Genomic DNA, 15,835 nt, shown 5'->3' on the forward strand with positions numbered 1-15,835 from the left:
TGATGAGGGGGAGCCAGTGGATGAGATATATTTTGACTTTCAGAAGGTGTTTGACAATGTCCCGCATGCGAGATTAGTGTGCAAAATTAAAGCACATGGGTTAACGGTTCGTGTACTGAGATGGATAGAAAAGTGGTTGGCAAACAGGAAACAGAGAATAAAATTAATGGGTGTTTCTTGTATTGGCAGGCAGTGACTAATGGGGTATCACAGGGATCGGTGCTACTACCTCAGCTATTCACAATATATATGAATGATTTAGATGAGGGAACAGCATGTAATATCTCTAAATTTGTAGCTGATACCAAGTTTGCTGGGAGGGTGAGCTGTGAGGAGGATGCAGAGATCCTTCAGTGTTATGCGAACAAGTTGAGTGAGCAGTCAAATGAATGGCAGGTGAAGAATAATTTTGGGAAATGCGTGGTTATCCATTTTGGTAGCAAAACGGAGAGGGTAGACTATCATCTGAATGCCAATAAATTAAGAGAGGGGGACGTGAACGAGACCTGTGTGTCGTTGTCCAACAATCAGTGAAGGTAAGCTTGCAGGTACAGCTGGTGTTAAAGAAGGCAAATGGATGTTGGCTTTCATTGCGCGAGAATTCGAGTACAGGAGCAGGGATATCTTGCTGCAATTATGCAGTGTCTTCGTGAGACCATACCAGGAACATTGTGCGCAATTTTGGTCTCCTGATCTGAGGAAGGGTATTCTTGCTCTAGAAGGAGTGCAGAGAAGGTATCCCGGAATGATTCCTGGGATGGCGGGGCTGATGTAGGAGAGGTTGAATCAGTTAGGATTGTATTTGCGGAAGCTGAGAAGAATGGGGGGGGGGGGGGGCGGATCTCGTAGAAACCTATCAAATTTAGCAGACTTAGACTAGGTAGATGCAGGAAGGATGGTGGGTGCGTCCAATATCAGGGGTCACAGTTGAGGATTTGCGATAGGCCATATAGGAGAGATATGAGAAGAAATGTATTTATCTAGAGAGTGGTCGGCCTGTGGAATTTGTTATCACAGGATGTTGTTGAGGCCAACATATTGCATATGTTCAAGAAGCAGTTAGATATAGCACTTAGGGGAGGGGATCAAATGGCTTGGGGTGGGGGGGGGGGGGGGGGGGTGAGGGGTATTAGGCTATTGAGTTGGATGACCAGCCATGAATTGAATAAATGGCCGAAAGGCCTCCTCCTGCTCCTTTTTCTGTTTTATGCCTCTATGAAGTTAACTGCAGCTATAAGTTAGCTGTACATGGAGTACCGAAATTGAATTACATACTTTACATCTCTTGTCGATGCCTATTTCCAAAAACATCAATTTTATTGTTCATAAGTTAACTGTTTTCAAAATAAGCATAAAATGATGTTATCAAAACTAAATAAGCTGAGATTCAAAAGAATGTTCAATTTCTGCATTTGGATCGGGGACACTAATAGTATTTCAAAGTTCTTTATGAAAGCTTTTGGAAAACCCATGATAAGTTGGAAGTAATTATGAGAAGACTGTCATTTATACAATGTAGATATGGATTCTGTTTCTTTGCAAAACGATATCATCTGGTGGTATGTGGGACAATGCATATGATGCTGCCGTGACAAGTACTGAAATTGTTTTGGCGCGGGTTGCATGCAAAGGAAATCAATGGAAGACTTGACATTATAATTTGATTGCATCTGAAAGATGTAGTGATGGCCTCTAAAAAGATTCTTCCCCGAATGTAATGAATGCCGGATTGTGCGTATTATGGTTGTACACTGTTAAAATAATCATCCTGATTGCAGCTCCTCACATCAGGAGCTGTGCAGCTTTAAGAAAAACTGGTGTAATGCAAGGGGCTGACTCGCTGTGTCGCTGCGGACCAATGAGGATCTCAAATACAAGCAGAGATCTATTGCTCCTCCTCCGGCACATAAGCAGAACAGGAACAGAAAGTCAATCGGTGCCTGCAATCATTCTGTGGAAAGGTCTCTGCGAATTCGCACGACATTCTGACATTAAGGTATTTTGTCGATTATGCGATCGGGCAGCGCTTGACCTGAATAAGCTACCGGTTTATTTTTGCGCCTCTCCAAATATAACCGCAATGGCAGAGCCACGGATAACCAACGCCTTAAAATTCAGACCATTGGGTATTATTTTCCTTCTTTTTGTATCGGACCTGGTTTTCGGAAAGATACACTATTCTATACGCGAAGAAATGGAGTCTGGCGCGTTTATTGGGAATGTCGCCGAAGATTTGGGATTGAGCATTCGGAGGCTGTCAGCTCGGAAATTCCGACTGGTTCCTGCTGATAAAAGGCAATGTTTGGAGGTGAATTCTGAAACCGGCATTTTATTTGCGAGCGAAAGGTTAGATAGGGAGCAGCTGTGCGGGCAGATGCCAGCTTGTGTTCTTTCTTTCCAGATTGTAGTGGAAGAACCTTTGGAGATGTACCGCGGCGAAGTGGAGATTCTTGATATAAATGATAATTCACCCAGTTTCCCGGAGAGTGTCATTCTCTTGCAAATGGCCGAAACCATGGCGCCAGCCTCTCGATTTCCGCTAGAGAGCGCTCTCGATCCAGACATGGCGACAAATGCGGTCTCTGTTTATAACATCAGCCCCAATGAGCACTTCGGTCTAAAAGTGGAGACTGCAGAAGACGGTACTAAAATTGTCGAGTTGTTATTGGAGAAGCCGCTGGACCGCGAACGGCAATCATCCTTTCAGCTGATGCTGACGGCCACTGACGGAGGGAATCCTCCCAGATCTGGGACCGCTCGGATTCTCATTACTGTGCTGGATATCAACGACAATGCGCCTGCGTTCGTTAGCAAGTCATACAAAGCCAGCCTAATAGAAAACTCTCCAAGAGGCTCCTTGGTAGTTTCAGTCCTTGCCACTGATCCAGACGAAGGTACGAACGGGGAGGTAACTTATTCTTTCAGTAACCGTGTTTCACAGAAAATGCAGGAACTGTTTAGTTTGGATCCTCGAACAGGAGAGATTCGTGTTCAGGGTATAATTGATTATGAGGAAGATGACAATTTTTCACTTGATATTCATGCTGTCGACAATGGTTCACCGGCAATTGCAGGACATTCTAAAGTTCTGGTTAAGGTAATTGATGTAAATGATAACGCCCCTGGGATTTTACTGACGTCCGTTGCTGGCATAGTCCCTGAAGATGCTGCTCCCGGGACTGTGACAGCTCTGATTGATGTAATCGACCGAGATTCAGGAAAAAACGGAGAGGTGCACTGCGAAATCCCTAAGAACGTTCCCTTTCAACTTCAGTCATCTTCGAGAGGTCATTACAAATTGATAACCAGTGACATGTTGGACCGTGAAACCACCCCTCTGTACAACATAGTTATTGTAGCCAGGGACTCGGGGTCTCCTCCTTTATCAACAAATAAAACAATTCAGATAACTGTATCTGATATAAACGATAACGCCCCAAGGTTTGCTCGACCTATGGACACTGTGTATGTGATGGAGAACACCGCTCCCGGCTCTTCTATTTTCGCAGTGACTGCTTTCGATCCTGACCAGGATCAGAATTCCTACATCACTTACTCTTTCATGGAAAATCTAATTCGAGATTTACCGTTGTCAAATTATCTCAATCTTAATTCGAAGAACGGGACCATTTACGCGCTGCGCCCCTTTGACTACGAGCGAATGAAAAACTTCCAGATTCAAGTTCAAGCCCGAGACGCTGGCGTTCCCCCTCTGAGCAGCAGCGCAACATTGAATGTGATCATCCTGGATCAGAATGACAACGCTCCAGTAATTGTTTCACCTTCAGCACAGAGCGGATCAGCAGGAGTCGTGATTGTGCCTCAGTCAGCGGGCCAGGGGCACTTGGTCACCAAGATAATCGCAACTGATGCTGATTCTGGTCAGAACGCACGGCTCATCTATCAGCTGCTGAAAGCCAATGATCCCAGTCTGTTCATCGTGGGGCTTCACTCTGGAGAAATCAGAACAGCCCGAGGAATTTTGGAGCAGGATTCTCCCACTCAGAGTCTTGTGATCTTGGTGAAGGATAATGGACAGCCGAGTCTCTCCACCACGGCTACAATCCACTTTTCCATCTTGGGCAATGTTAGTGGAATTTTCGCCGAAAGCAGTAACTTCGTGACAAATCCTGAATATGTCTCTGATATAAATCTTTATTTAATTATCATTTTAGGTTCAACTTCCTTTATATTTCTTATAACCATCATTTTGCTGATTGGCATCAAGTGTAAACAGGACAGAAATACTCCTGAAGACTACAACTCCACAAGTATTAGCTATGGACTGGACGATTCTAATAATGCCTTTAATCTGAGACCAACACTGAAAGAATCTTTAAATTATACTGGAGCTGGCGAGATTATTCACATCCCTGAAACGCATCATTATTCAGTTTGTCTGTCTCCCGAATCAGCAAAGAGCGATTTTTTGTTTTTAAAGCCCTACACATCGCCCATGTCTCAGGACCAATGTCCAATTCAAAATAATTGACAACATCATGGCAAAGGTGAAATTAATGGCCATTTCTGGTAAATTCGTTCCTGTCGGTTGAATTATTTAAACTCTTTCCTCTCGTGGATCTCTATTATAGAATCAAAGGATCGAACTTGTCATGAAATTGTCAAGTGTTGTTCATCCAAAGAAATTGTGAAAAATAAAAGGCTCCATGATACCACATCGACTTGTCTGAAACTGGTATCTGTTAACTCGGAAAGGAAGCCGATAGGCGTGGTATTCCACAAGCTACAACATTGTTTTTGCTGTAAGTTGGGCTCCAAAAGTGACCTCGGTGCATTGATGCCTGAATGCATTTGGATAGTTTCCCTTGAACGGTTTGCTCTTTGAAATACCAGCATAAGCGATTGGAAGGCCTTTATACCCTCATAACATCGAGAAGGGCAATACATTTTCGGAGCTTGCCCAATGGATTCTTCTCTTGACTCCCACGTAGATGCTGTCCCGAGGTTTTTGCACAATGACGCGGAAATGGCGTAAAAATACTTCCAAAATATAGCTTATTAGTGTGATAAACTACAACAAATCATGGAACCCTGCAAATCGGATGTAACAACCACGATAAGAAACAAGAGCGGGAAAAGGTTTATTTCACCGATGTGATTCACACCATTTCGAGAAGTTCACTAATACTGTCTGAAATCATAGGTTACAGCGAATTACATAATTTACAATAAATCTTCAACACTGGAACATTGATTTCTGCCCAGAAGGTCAATGAAGGTTATGATATTCCGCACCTGTCTCCTCCCACTTATAGTTATCAAACCCAATCAGCATACCTTTTATACGTACTGCTGGGAAGACGTTTGGTTTACAAAGAACAAATCAGAACAAGAACAGGCCCTTCAGCCCCCCAAGGCTGTACCGACCATGACACAACTTTGGCCAAAACCCTTAGTGCTTCCTAGTGTCATTTCCCTCTATACCCATCCTATTCATGGATTTTCGAGATGCCATTTTAATGCCGTTAATGTATCTGCTTCCACAATCTCCCTGGCAGCACGTTCCAGGAACTCACCACCGTCTGCGTAAAAAACCTGCCTCACACATTCTACTAACGTTTGCCCCACGGACCTTAAATCTGTGACCCTAGTGACTGACCCCTCCACCCTGGGAAAGAGCGCCTGCCCATCCACTCTATCTCTGCACCTCATAATGTTGTATACCTCTATCAGGGCGCCCCTCGACCTTCTTGTTCTAGAGAGAACAGTCCGTGTCTATTCAGCTTCTTCGTAGAGCTAACACTCTAGATCAGGCAACAGGATTCTCTGGGAAGCCAGGGAGGAGATTGCAGAGCCTTTGTCCTTGATCTTTATGTCGTCTTTGTCGACAGGAATAGTGCCGGAAGACTGGAGGATAGCAAATGTTGTCCCCTTGTTCAAGAAGGGGAGTAGAGACAAGCCTGGTAATTATAGACCTGTGAGCCTTACTTCGGTTGTGGGTAAAATGTTGGAAAAGGTTATAAGAGATAGGGTTTATAATCATCTTGAAAAGAACAAGTTGATTAGCGATAGTCAACACGGTTTTGTGAAGGGGAAGTCATGCCTCACAAACCTTATTGAGTTTTTTGAGAAGGTGACCAAACAGGTGGATCAGGGTAAAGCTGTTGATGTGGTGTATATGGATTTCAGTAAGGCGTTTGATAAGGTTCCCCACGGTAGGCTATTGCAGAAAATAAGGAAGTATGGAATTGAAGGTGATTTAGCGGTTTGGATCAGTAATTGGCTAGCTGAAAGAAGACAGAGGGTGGTGGTTGATGGCAAATGTTCATCCTGGAGTTCAGTTACTAGTGGTGTACCGCAAGGGTCTGTTTTGGGGCCACTGCTGTTTGTCATTTTTATAAATGACCTGGAAGAGGTTGTAGAAGGCTGGGTTAGTAAATTTGCAGATAGCACGACAGTCGGTGGAGTTGTGGATAGTGCTGAAGGATGTTATAGGATACAGAGGGACATAGATAAGCTGCAGAGCTGGGCTGAGAGGTGGCAGATGGAGTTTAATGCAGAAAAGTGTGAGGTGGTTCACTTTGGAAGGAGTAACAGGAATGCAGAGTACTGGGCTAATGGCAAGATTCTTGGTAGTGTAGATGAACAGAGAGATCTCGGCATCCAGGTACATAAATCCCTGAAAGTTGCCACCCAGGTTAATAGGGCTGTTAAGAAGGCATATGGGGTGCTAGCCTTTATAAGCAGGGGGATTGAGTTTCGGAACCACAAGGTCATGCTGCAGCAGTACATAACTCTGGTGCGGCCGCACCTGGAGTACTGCGTGCAGTTCTGGTCACCACATTATAGGAAGGATGTGGAAGCTTTGGAAAGGGTTCAGAGGAGATTTACTAGGATGTTGCCTGGTATGGAGGGAAGGTCTTACGAGGAAAGGCTCAGGGAATTGAGGTTGTTTTCGTTAGAGAGGAGAAGGCTGAGAGGTGACTTAATAGAGACATATAAGGTAGTCAGAGGGTTAGGTAGGGTGGACAGTGAGAGTCTTTTTCCTCGGATGGTGATGACCAACACGAGGGGACATAGCTTTAAATTGAGGGGTGATAGATATAGGGCAGATATCAGAGGCAGTTTCTTTACTCAGAGAGTAGTAGGGGTGTGGAACGCCCTTCCTGCAACAGTAGTAGACTCGCCAACTTTAAGGGCATTTAAGTGGTCACTGGATAGACATATGGATGAAAATGGAATAGTGTAGGTCAGATAGGCTTCAGATGGTTTCACAGGTCGGCGCAACATCGAGGGCCGAAGGGCCCGTACTGCGCTGTAGTGTTCTGTGTTCTATGTTCTATCCTAATAAACCTCTGCACCCTCGCCAAATCCTCTGCTTCCTTCTGGTAATATGGCGACCAGAACTGTGTGCAATATTCCAAGTGCGGCGTTACCAAGGTTCTCTCCAGCTGTAGCATGACTTGCCAGTTATTACACTCGATGCACTGTCCAATGAAGGCAAGTATTCCCTATGCTTTCTTGTCCAACTTCTCCACTTGTGTTGCCACTTCGAAAGATCTGTGGACCTGGACGCCCAGATCTCTCTGACTTTCTACATCCCTAAGAGTTTTGCGATTTACTGTATATTTCCCCCATATGTTCGACCTACCAAAATGCATTAGCTCACATTTGTCAGGATTAAACTCCACTTGCCACTTCTTTACCTAAGTCTCCAACCTATCTATGTCCTTCTGTATCCTCTGACAATCCTCAACACCATATGCCACTCCACCAAACTTGGTGTCATCGGTGATCTTACTAATCAGAGCAGCTACATTTTCCTCCAAATCGTTTATGTATACTACAAACAACAGAGGCCACTGCACCGATTCCTTTGGAACATCACTAGTCACAAACTTCCATTCAGAAAAATATCACCCATCTACAGCTACACTCTGACTTCTGTGAATGAGGCAGTACTGTGTCCATCTTGCCACCTCACCTCTGATCCCGTGTGACTTCACCTTTTGTACCAGTCTGCCATGAGGCACCTTGTGAAAGGCTTTACTGAAGTCCATGAAACCAACATCCACCGACTTTCCCTCATCAATCATCTTTGTCACCTCCTCAAAGAACCCGATGAAGTTAGTGAGGCACGACCTCCCCTTCTCAAAACTATGGTCTATGGCTGATGAGTCCATTTGTTTCCAAATGGCATAAATCCTGCCCCGAGCATTATCTCCAATAATTTACCTACTACCAATGTGAGGCTCACCAGCCTATTGTTTCCAGGATTATCCCTGCTACATTGTTAAACAGCTGTCGCACATTACGTATTCTCCAGTCCTCTGGGATCTCACCTGCAGCCAATGAGAATACAAAAATGTCAGTTAAGGTCCCAACAATTTCCTTCCGTTCTTCCATCAGTATTCTGTGTAAATCCCATGTGGCCCAGAAGACATATCTGCTTTAATGTATTTTAAACCACCCAATGCCTCCTCCATTTTGATGCAAACATGACCCACACTACCCACACACCCTACCCAAGAATCATCTTACAGAAAGCCCTTTCCTTGGTGAAAACTGATGTAAAGCACTCTTTTATTACCTCGTCCATTTCTTTTGGCTCAAATCATAGATTGCCCTCACTGTCCTGAAATGATCCAATCCTTTTCCTGGCCACCCTTTTGATTTATATATATGAATAAGAAACTTTGAGATTCACCTTAATCCTACTTGCAAAGGACTTTTCATGATCCCCCCTACCCCTCCTAATTTTTTGCTGAAGTACCTTCCTACTTTCTTTATACTCCTCAAAGGTTCCACTGTCACCACCCTTCTAGACCGTTCAAAATCCTCCTTTTTCTTTTTGACGAGGTTCACAATATCCCTCGTTATCCAAGGGTCCCCAAAATTCCCATACTTAGCCTTCGTTCTCTCAGGGAAGTGACTTCCTGAATCCTGATCAACTGTCATTTGAAATACTCCACATGTCCAATGCTGTTTTACCCTCTAACAGCCGCAACCAATCCAAATTCTTCAAATTCTGTCTAATGTCATCGTAATGTGCCTTTCCTCATTTTAGCACTTTAACTCGAGTGTTACGCTCATCCCTATCCAAAAGTACCCTTAAAAGTCCGGAATTGTGGTCACTACTCCCAAATCTTCCCCCTACTGACACCTGAACCACCTTTCTAAGTTCATTACCCATTACGATGTCCAGTACTGCCCCTTCCCTCGTTGGACTATCGACATATTGCATCAAGAGGCCTTCGTGGCGTACACCTTGCAAACTCTGCCTCATTCAAGCAACTAGCACTATGTGAGTCCCAGTCAATATAGGGGAAGTTAAATTCCCCTACCACAAAAACCCTGTTACATTTGCACCTACCCAAAGTCGCACTACCTATCTGCTCCTCTATCTCTCGCTGGCAGTTGGGGGGCCTGTAATAACCCCCAACATTGTGATTGCCCCCTTCATGTTCCTGAGCTCGACCCAGGCTTCCTCAGTGTCGTGAACTGACATTAACTTGGTCGTAAATCGGGGTCTGAGATTGAACCTCAGAAAAGAGAAAGGGACTTACCCCCTCTAAACTCAGTTAAACAAAATAACAAAACTCGGAGGTATTGTTACCTCAATAATGCTGAAGGTTTGAACTTTTGCCGTGTATACCGTGATTCGTTGACTTGTAAAATCAATTGGACCAAAACCACACTAATAGCGCTGAAGCAGAATAGCTAAGGCTGAAAAATTACGAAAATATTTTCACAACAAAGGTCAGAACACACGATTCATAACTTGCAACTGAGCTGTATTTGTACTTGTAAGTTCATTGGACATTCGGATGATCATTACCTTTGTGGTCATGTTATCCCATTCATGTTACATAACGTGATGCCTCCATTTGAGTAGTCAATAACAGAACATTCTTCTAGGGTACTGAACATTTGCTGATTGGTGCCAGACGGGCTGATCTCTAGTCTGGAAATATGCAAACTGTGAATCTGATAAGCAATTACAGAAGCTTGACAGTTTACAATGTATGGAGAAATGTACAATGGGAGAAAACAACATTTACAAAAGTAGAGGATGATTTTACTCAAACAACCCAAGTAACAGAGGGTGACAGACATTTGCATCACAGCGAATTGTTTCAAGGTTCTGTGCAGAAATCGTTTCATCAAGTAAAATAATGGTGATTGTGACTCCAGGTTGATTTACCCGCGGGGTGAGTGAAGCTTGAAATTTCATTGGCAATCCCAGTTCCAGTTTCAAGGTCCATTTACCCAACAATAAACCGATCCTGCTTCTTTGGATGAAGTAAGTTGCTGACTCTCATTAAAATTACTTCTTATTAGTTTATAATTCTTTGCCAGTTTATTGTACGTTAATATTTTTGTATTAAAAAATCTAAAACCACAGTTTCTGACGCTGGAGTTGCATTTCATTTATCATTTTCCATATCTCATTCTCGTTATGATTAAGCGCTTTGCGCCCTACTTAATGATAGTGTATAATTCTCATGGGCTGTGATCTGGCATGAACATGCCCAGAATCAACAAATTGTGGTCAGCCGCAATAGTTCCTAAATACTGAACACATTCAGAACGTTTCTCTGTAGGGTCCAACCCATCTAACACAGTTCGATTAACACGATAATCAAAATAACGAGAAGAGTAATGTGGCAAATATGTGCCAATCACAAGTTCACCAACATCGAAAATCATATTTCGCTGAGGACAAAATGCATTCTGATCAATAAATTAGAAAGTCCGAGCCTGAGTCCGAGATAGAATGTATTGGTTGCTCAGCTCAGCAGTTTTAGGATTGAGTGAGAAAACATAGTTTTCAAATATTCATGATTCCACAACTGACTTGCACAGCAGTAGCGATGATTCATGTGCCATTTTATATACTTTTTGCATATCCGTCGCAATTTATTTCAATGATTTAATTGTTTCTAGTAATTCAGTTTTCAAATTTCCCCCGTTTAGAATTCTGATAAGGTTAGCTGAAGTTAGAAACTAGCTAGCTCGTTAGAGAAACCGAAATTGAATGACATACTTCATGTATCTTGTCGGTGTCCGTTTGGTCAGAAGATATAGTTTTCTAACTAAACTTGAAATGCTGCGATGAAAAATAATCAAGTTTAGATTCGAAAGAAAGTTCAATTTCTGCATCCGAAAAGGCGATATTGGCAGCATTCCAAAGTACTTCACGAAAACAGTCGAACAACTCCTCAAAGATTCAAAGTGAATGAGAGAAGACGGGCATCAATACATTTATAGGTACTGAAGAAAGCCAAAGAGAAAATGCTGCGAAATCTCAGCAGGTCTGGTAGCATCTGTCGGGCGAGAATAGAGCTAATGTTTTGAGTCCACATGCTCCTTTGTCAAAAGGTATAGGTATGGAAGCTTCTCCTTCGCAAAACAAGATCGCCTGGTGATAGGTGGAAAATACGTGTGATTCTGACCTGACAACTGCTGAAATTGTTTCATGGCAGTCTTTATGCAAAGGAAATTAATGGAAAGATTCCAGATGGTAATTTAATTGCATTTCAAAGGAGTAGTGATGATCGTTAAAGAGAAAGGCTGCCAGGAGGAAATTTATGTCGGTGTACGCGTATTATGGTTGTACACTATTAATACGATCCATGATTGGAGGCCTTCACATCAGGAGGTCTGTCACTTTAAGAAAAACTGGTGTAATGATAGGGAGGGACTCGCTGTGTCGCTGCGGACTGATGAGGATCTCAAATACAAGCAGAGATCTATTTCTCCTCCGACGAAACGGAACCAGAACAGAAACAGAAATATAATCGTTTCCTGCGTTCACTTTGTGGAAAAGTATCTGTCAATTCGCTAGGCATTCTGATATTGAGCTATTTTGTGGACTATGCGATCGGGCAGCGCTTGAGCTGAATAGATTATCGGTTTATTTTTGCGCGTCTCCAAATATAACCGGTAATGGCAGAGCCACGGATAACCAACGCCCTAAAATTCAGGCCATTGGATATTATTTTCCTTCTTCTTGTATCGGATCTGGTTTTCGGAAAGATTCACTATTCTATTCGGGAAGAAATAGAGCCTAGCGCATTTGTTAGGAATGTGGCCGAAGATTTGGAATTGAACGGAGGCTGTCAGCTCGAAAATTCCGACGGGCTCCAGCTGATAAAAGGCAATGTTAGGAGGTGAATTTCGAAACCGGCATTTTATTTGTGAACGAAAGGATAGATAGGGAACAGCTGCGTGGGCAGAGACCAGCTTGTCTTCTTTCTTTCCAGATTGTCGTGGAAGAACCGTTGGAGATGTACCGCGGTGAATTGGAGATTCTTGTTATAAATGATAATTCATCCGGAAAGTGTCATTCTCTAACAAATGAACAAAGAAAATTACAGCACAGGAACAGGCCCTTTGGCCCTCCCAGCGAGCGCCGATCGAGATCCTTTATCTAAACCTGTTGCCTATTTTCCAACGTCTACTTCTCTCCGTTCCCCACCCGTTCATATATCTAACCCGATGCGTCTTACATGATGCTATCGTACCCGCCTCCACCACCTCCGCTGGCAAAGCATTCCAGGCACCCACCACCCTCTGCGTAAAAAAACCTTTCCACGCACATCTCCCTTGAACTTTTCCCCTCTCACCTTGAAATCGTGACCCCTTGTAATTGACACCCCCACTCTTGGAAAAAGCTTGTTGCTATCCATGGTCGAATCCATCCATGGCGCCAGACTCTCGATTTCCGCTAGAGAGCGCTCTCGATCCAGACATGGGGACAAATGCAGTCACTGTTTATAATATCAGCTCCAATAAGCACTTCGGGCTAAAAGTGGAGACTGCCGAATTGGGTACTAAAATTGTCAGTTGTTAATGGAGAAACCGTTGGACCGGGAACGGCAGTCATCCTTTCAGCTGATGAAGACAGCCACTGACTGAGGGAATCCTCCCAGATCTGGGGCCGCTCGGATTCTCATCACTGTGCTGGACAGCAATGACAAAGTGCCTGCGTTCGATAACAAGGCCTACAAGGTCAGCTTGATAGAAAACACACCCAGAGATACCCTGGTGGTTTCAGTCCATGCCACGAAGGTACGAACGGGGACGTAACTTATTCTTTCAGTAACCGTGTGTCACCGCAAATGCAGGAAGTGTTTAGTTTGAGTCCTCGAAAAGGCGAGATTCGTGTTCAGGGTATAATTGATTAAGAGGAAGGTGACAATAATTCACTTGATGTTCAAGTTGCCGAGAATGGTTCAGCGGCAATTGCAGGACTTTCTGAAGTTCTGGTTAAGGTAATAGATGTAAATGATAATGCACCTGGGATATTAATGGAGTCCGTTGCGAACATGGTCCCTGAAAATGCTGTACACGGAAATGTGACAGCTCTGATTGATGTAATTCGGGATTCTGGGAAAAATGGACAGGTGCACTGCGAGATCCCTCAGAACATTCCCTTTAAACTTCAGTCGTCTTCGAGAGGTAACTACAAATTCATAACCAGTGACATGTTAGACCGTGAAACCACCCCTCTGTACAACATAGCTATTTGAGCCAGGGACTCGGCCTCCCCTCCATTATCAACAAATAAAACCATTCAGATAACTGTATCTGATAGCAACGATAACCCCCCAAGGTTTGCTCGACTCATGGACACAGTGTATGTGATGGAGAACAACGCTCCCACTGCTTCTATTTTAGCAGTGACTGCTTTCGATCCTGACCAGGATCAGAATTTATACGTCACTTACCGTTTCATAGACAACTTGATTCACTGTCAAATTACGCCAATCGTAATTCGATTTACGCGCTGCGCTCTTTTGACTCCGAGCGAGTGAAAACCTTCACGATTCAAGTCCAATCCCGAGACGCTGGCGTTCCCCCTCTGAGCAGCAGCACAACCTTGAATGCGATCATCCTGGATCAGAATGACAGCGCTCCAGTAATTGTTTCACCTTCAGCACAGAGCGGATCAGCAGAAGTGGAGGTTATGCCTCAGTCAGTGTGCCAGGGGCACTTGGTGACCAAGATAATCGCAACTGATGCTGATTCTGGTCAGAACGCACGGCTCCTCTATAAGGTGCTGAAATCCACTGATCCCAGTTTGTTCATCGTGGGGCTTAACTCTGGAGAAATCAGAACAGCCCGAGGAATTTTGGAGCAGGATTCTACCACCCAGAGCCTTGTGATCTTGGTGAAGGATAATGGACAGCCGAGACTCTCGCACGGCTACAATCCACATTTAAATCTTGTGCAATGTTACTGACATTTCCTCCATATATAGTAGCTTGGTGACAAATCCTGAATATGTCTGTGATATAAATCTTTATTTAATTGTCATTTTCGGTTCAACTTCCTTTATATTTCTTGTGACCATTATTTTGCTGATTGGCATCAAGTGTAAACGGGACAGAAATACTCCAGAAGACTACAACTCCCCAAGTTGGGTAAGGCAGCACGGTAGCATAATGGTTAGCACAATTGCTTCACAGCTCCAAGGTCCCAGGTTCGATTCCCGGCTTGGGTTACTGTCTGTGCGGAATCTGCAAATTCTTCTCGTGTGTGCGTGGGTTTCCGCCGGGTGCTCCGGTTTCCTCCCACAGTCCAAAGATATGCAGGTTCGGTGGATTGGCCATGCTAAATTGCACTGAGTATCCAAAATTGCCTTTTGTGTTGGGTGGGGTCACTGGGTAATGGGGATGGGGTGGTGGTGTGGACCTTGGGTTGGGTGCTCTTTCCAAGAGCCCGTGCAGACTCGATGGGTCGACTGGCCTCCTTCACACTGTAAATTCTATGATAAGTTGTTGCTCTGGTCTGGACGATTCTACCAATGCCTTTAATCGAGACCTACACTGAAAGAATCTTTAAATTATACTGGAGCTGGTGAGATTATTCACAACTCTGAAACGCATCATTATTCAGTTTGTCTGTCTCCCGAATCAGCAAAGAGCGATTTTCTGTTTTTGGAGCCCTACACATCGCCCATGTCTCAGGTCCAATGTTAAAATGTAAAGAATAGACAACATTGAGGCAGTGTGAAATTAATGTCCATCTCTGTCAAATCCGTCCCTGCCGGTTGAATTGCTGAAACTATTTCCCTTTGAGCATCTCTATTATAGAATTAATGGATATTTGTTGTCCGACAACTATCAAGTATTATTCATCCAAAGAAATTGTGAAAAATAAAAGGCTCCTGATACTACATCGTCGTGTCTCAAACTGGCATCTGTTAACTGGGAAGGGAAGCCGGCAGGTGATATATTCCACAAGCTACATAATTGAGTTAGTTATAAGGTCGGCTCCACAATTGACCTCGAGGCATTGATACATGAATGCATTTGGACAATCTCCCTTCGCGGTTTGCAATTTGAAATACCAGCATAAGCGATTGGACGGACCGTGTCCCTTCATAACCTCAAAGGGGTAATGGGTGAGATTTAAAAGTTCATAGCTTGTTCTATGGATTCTTATGGTGACTTCCACCCAGATGCTGCCCCGAAGCTTTTTAACAATGTCGCGAAAATGGCGGAAACCGACTTTCGAAATGTAGCGTATTAGCCTGATAATCTCCAACACATTGTCGAACCCTGCAAACTCGAATATAATAACCTCTATATAAAGCAGAGTACAAAAAGTACTATTTAACCAATATGATTCATACCATTTCGATCAGTACGCTAATATTGTCTGAAAAATAGGTTACAGAGAATTACATATTTTACCAAGAATCCTGAACACACGTTGCTTTCGGCCCAGTAGATCCATGAAGGTTTTAGTGCTCCACATCAGTCTTCTGCCTTTAATTATCAACGCAAATCAACATTTTTTTAAAGTACTGGCGGCAAGTAATGTGGTTTACAAATACCAAAGAACATCACAGCACAGAAACAGG

General features: G+C 43.7%; 1 protein-coding gene and 1 pseudogene across 1 annotated transcript; both read left to right on the forward strand.

Annotated features, from left to right (window-relative positions):
- The first annotated feature begins 1,152 nt into the window (after positions 1-1,152).
- LOC119965475 (protocadherin-10-like) lies at positions 1,153-5,547 on the forward strand. The gene has a single exon (XM_038796294.1). It carries the CDS (start codon positions 1,718-1,720, stop codon positions 4,490-4,492), a length of 2,775 nt encoding a protein of 924 aa, XP_038652222.1. The 5' UTR covers positions 1,153-1,717; the 3' UTR covers positions 4,493-5,547.
- A 6,254-nt stretch (positions 5,548-11,801) lies between these two features.
- Positions 11,802-15,105, forward strand: LOC119964284 (annotated as a pseudogene).
- Positions 15,106-15,835: the final 730 nt, after the last annotated feature.

The sequence above is a fragment of the Scyliorhinus canicula genome, chromosome 4, assembly GCF_902713615.1.
Source record: "Scyliorhinus canicula chromosome 4, sScyCan1.1, whole genome shotgun sequence".
In the NCBI taxonomy this organism is placed as follows: Eukaryota; Metazoa; Chordata; class Chondrichthyes; order Carcharhiniformes; family Scyliorhinidae; genus Scyliorhinus; species Scyliorhinus canicula.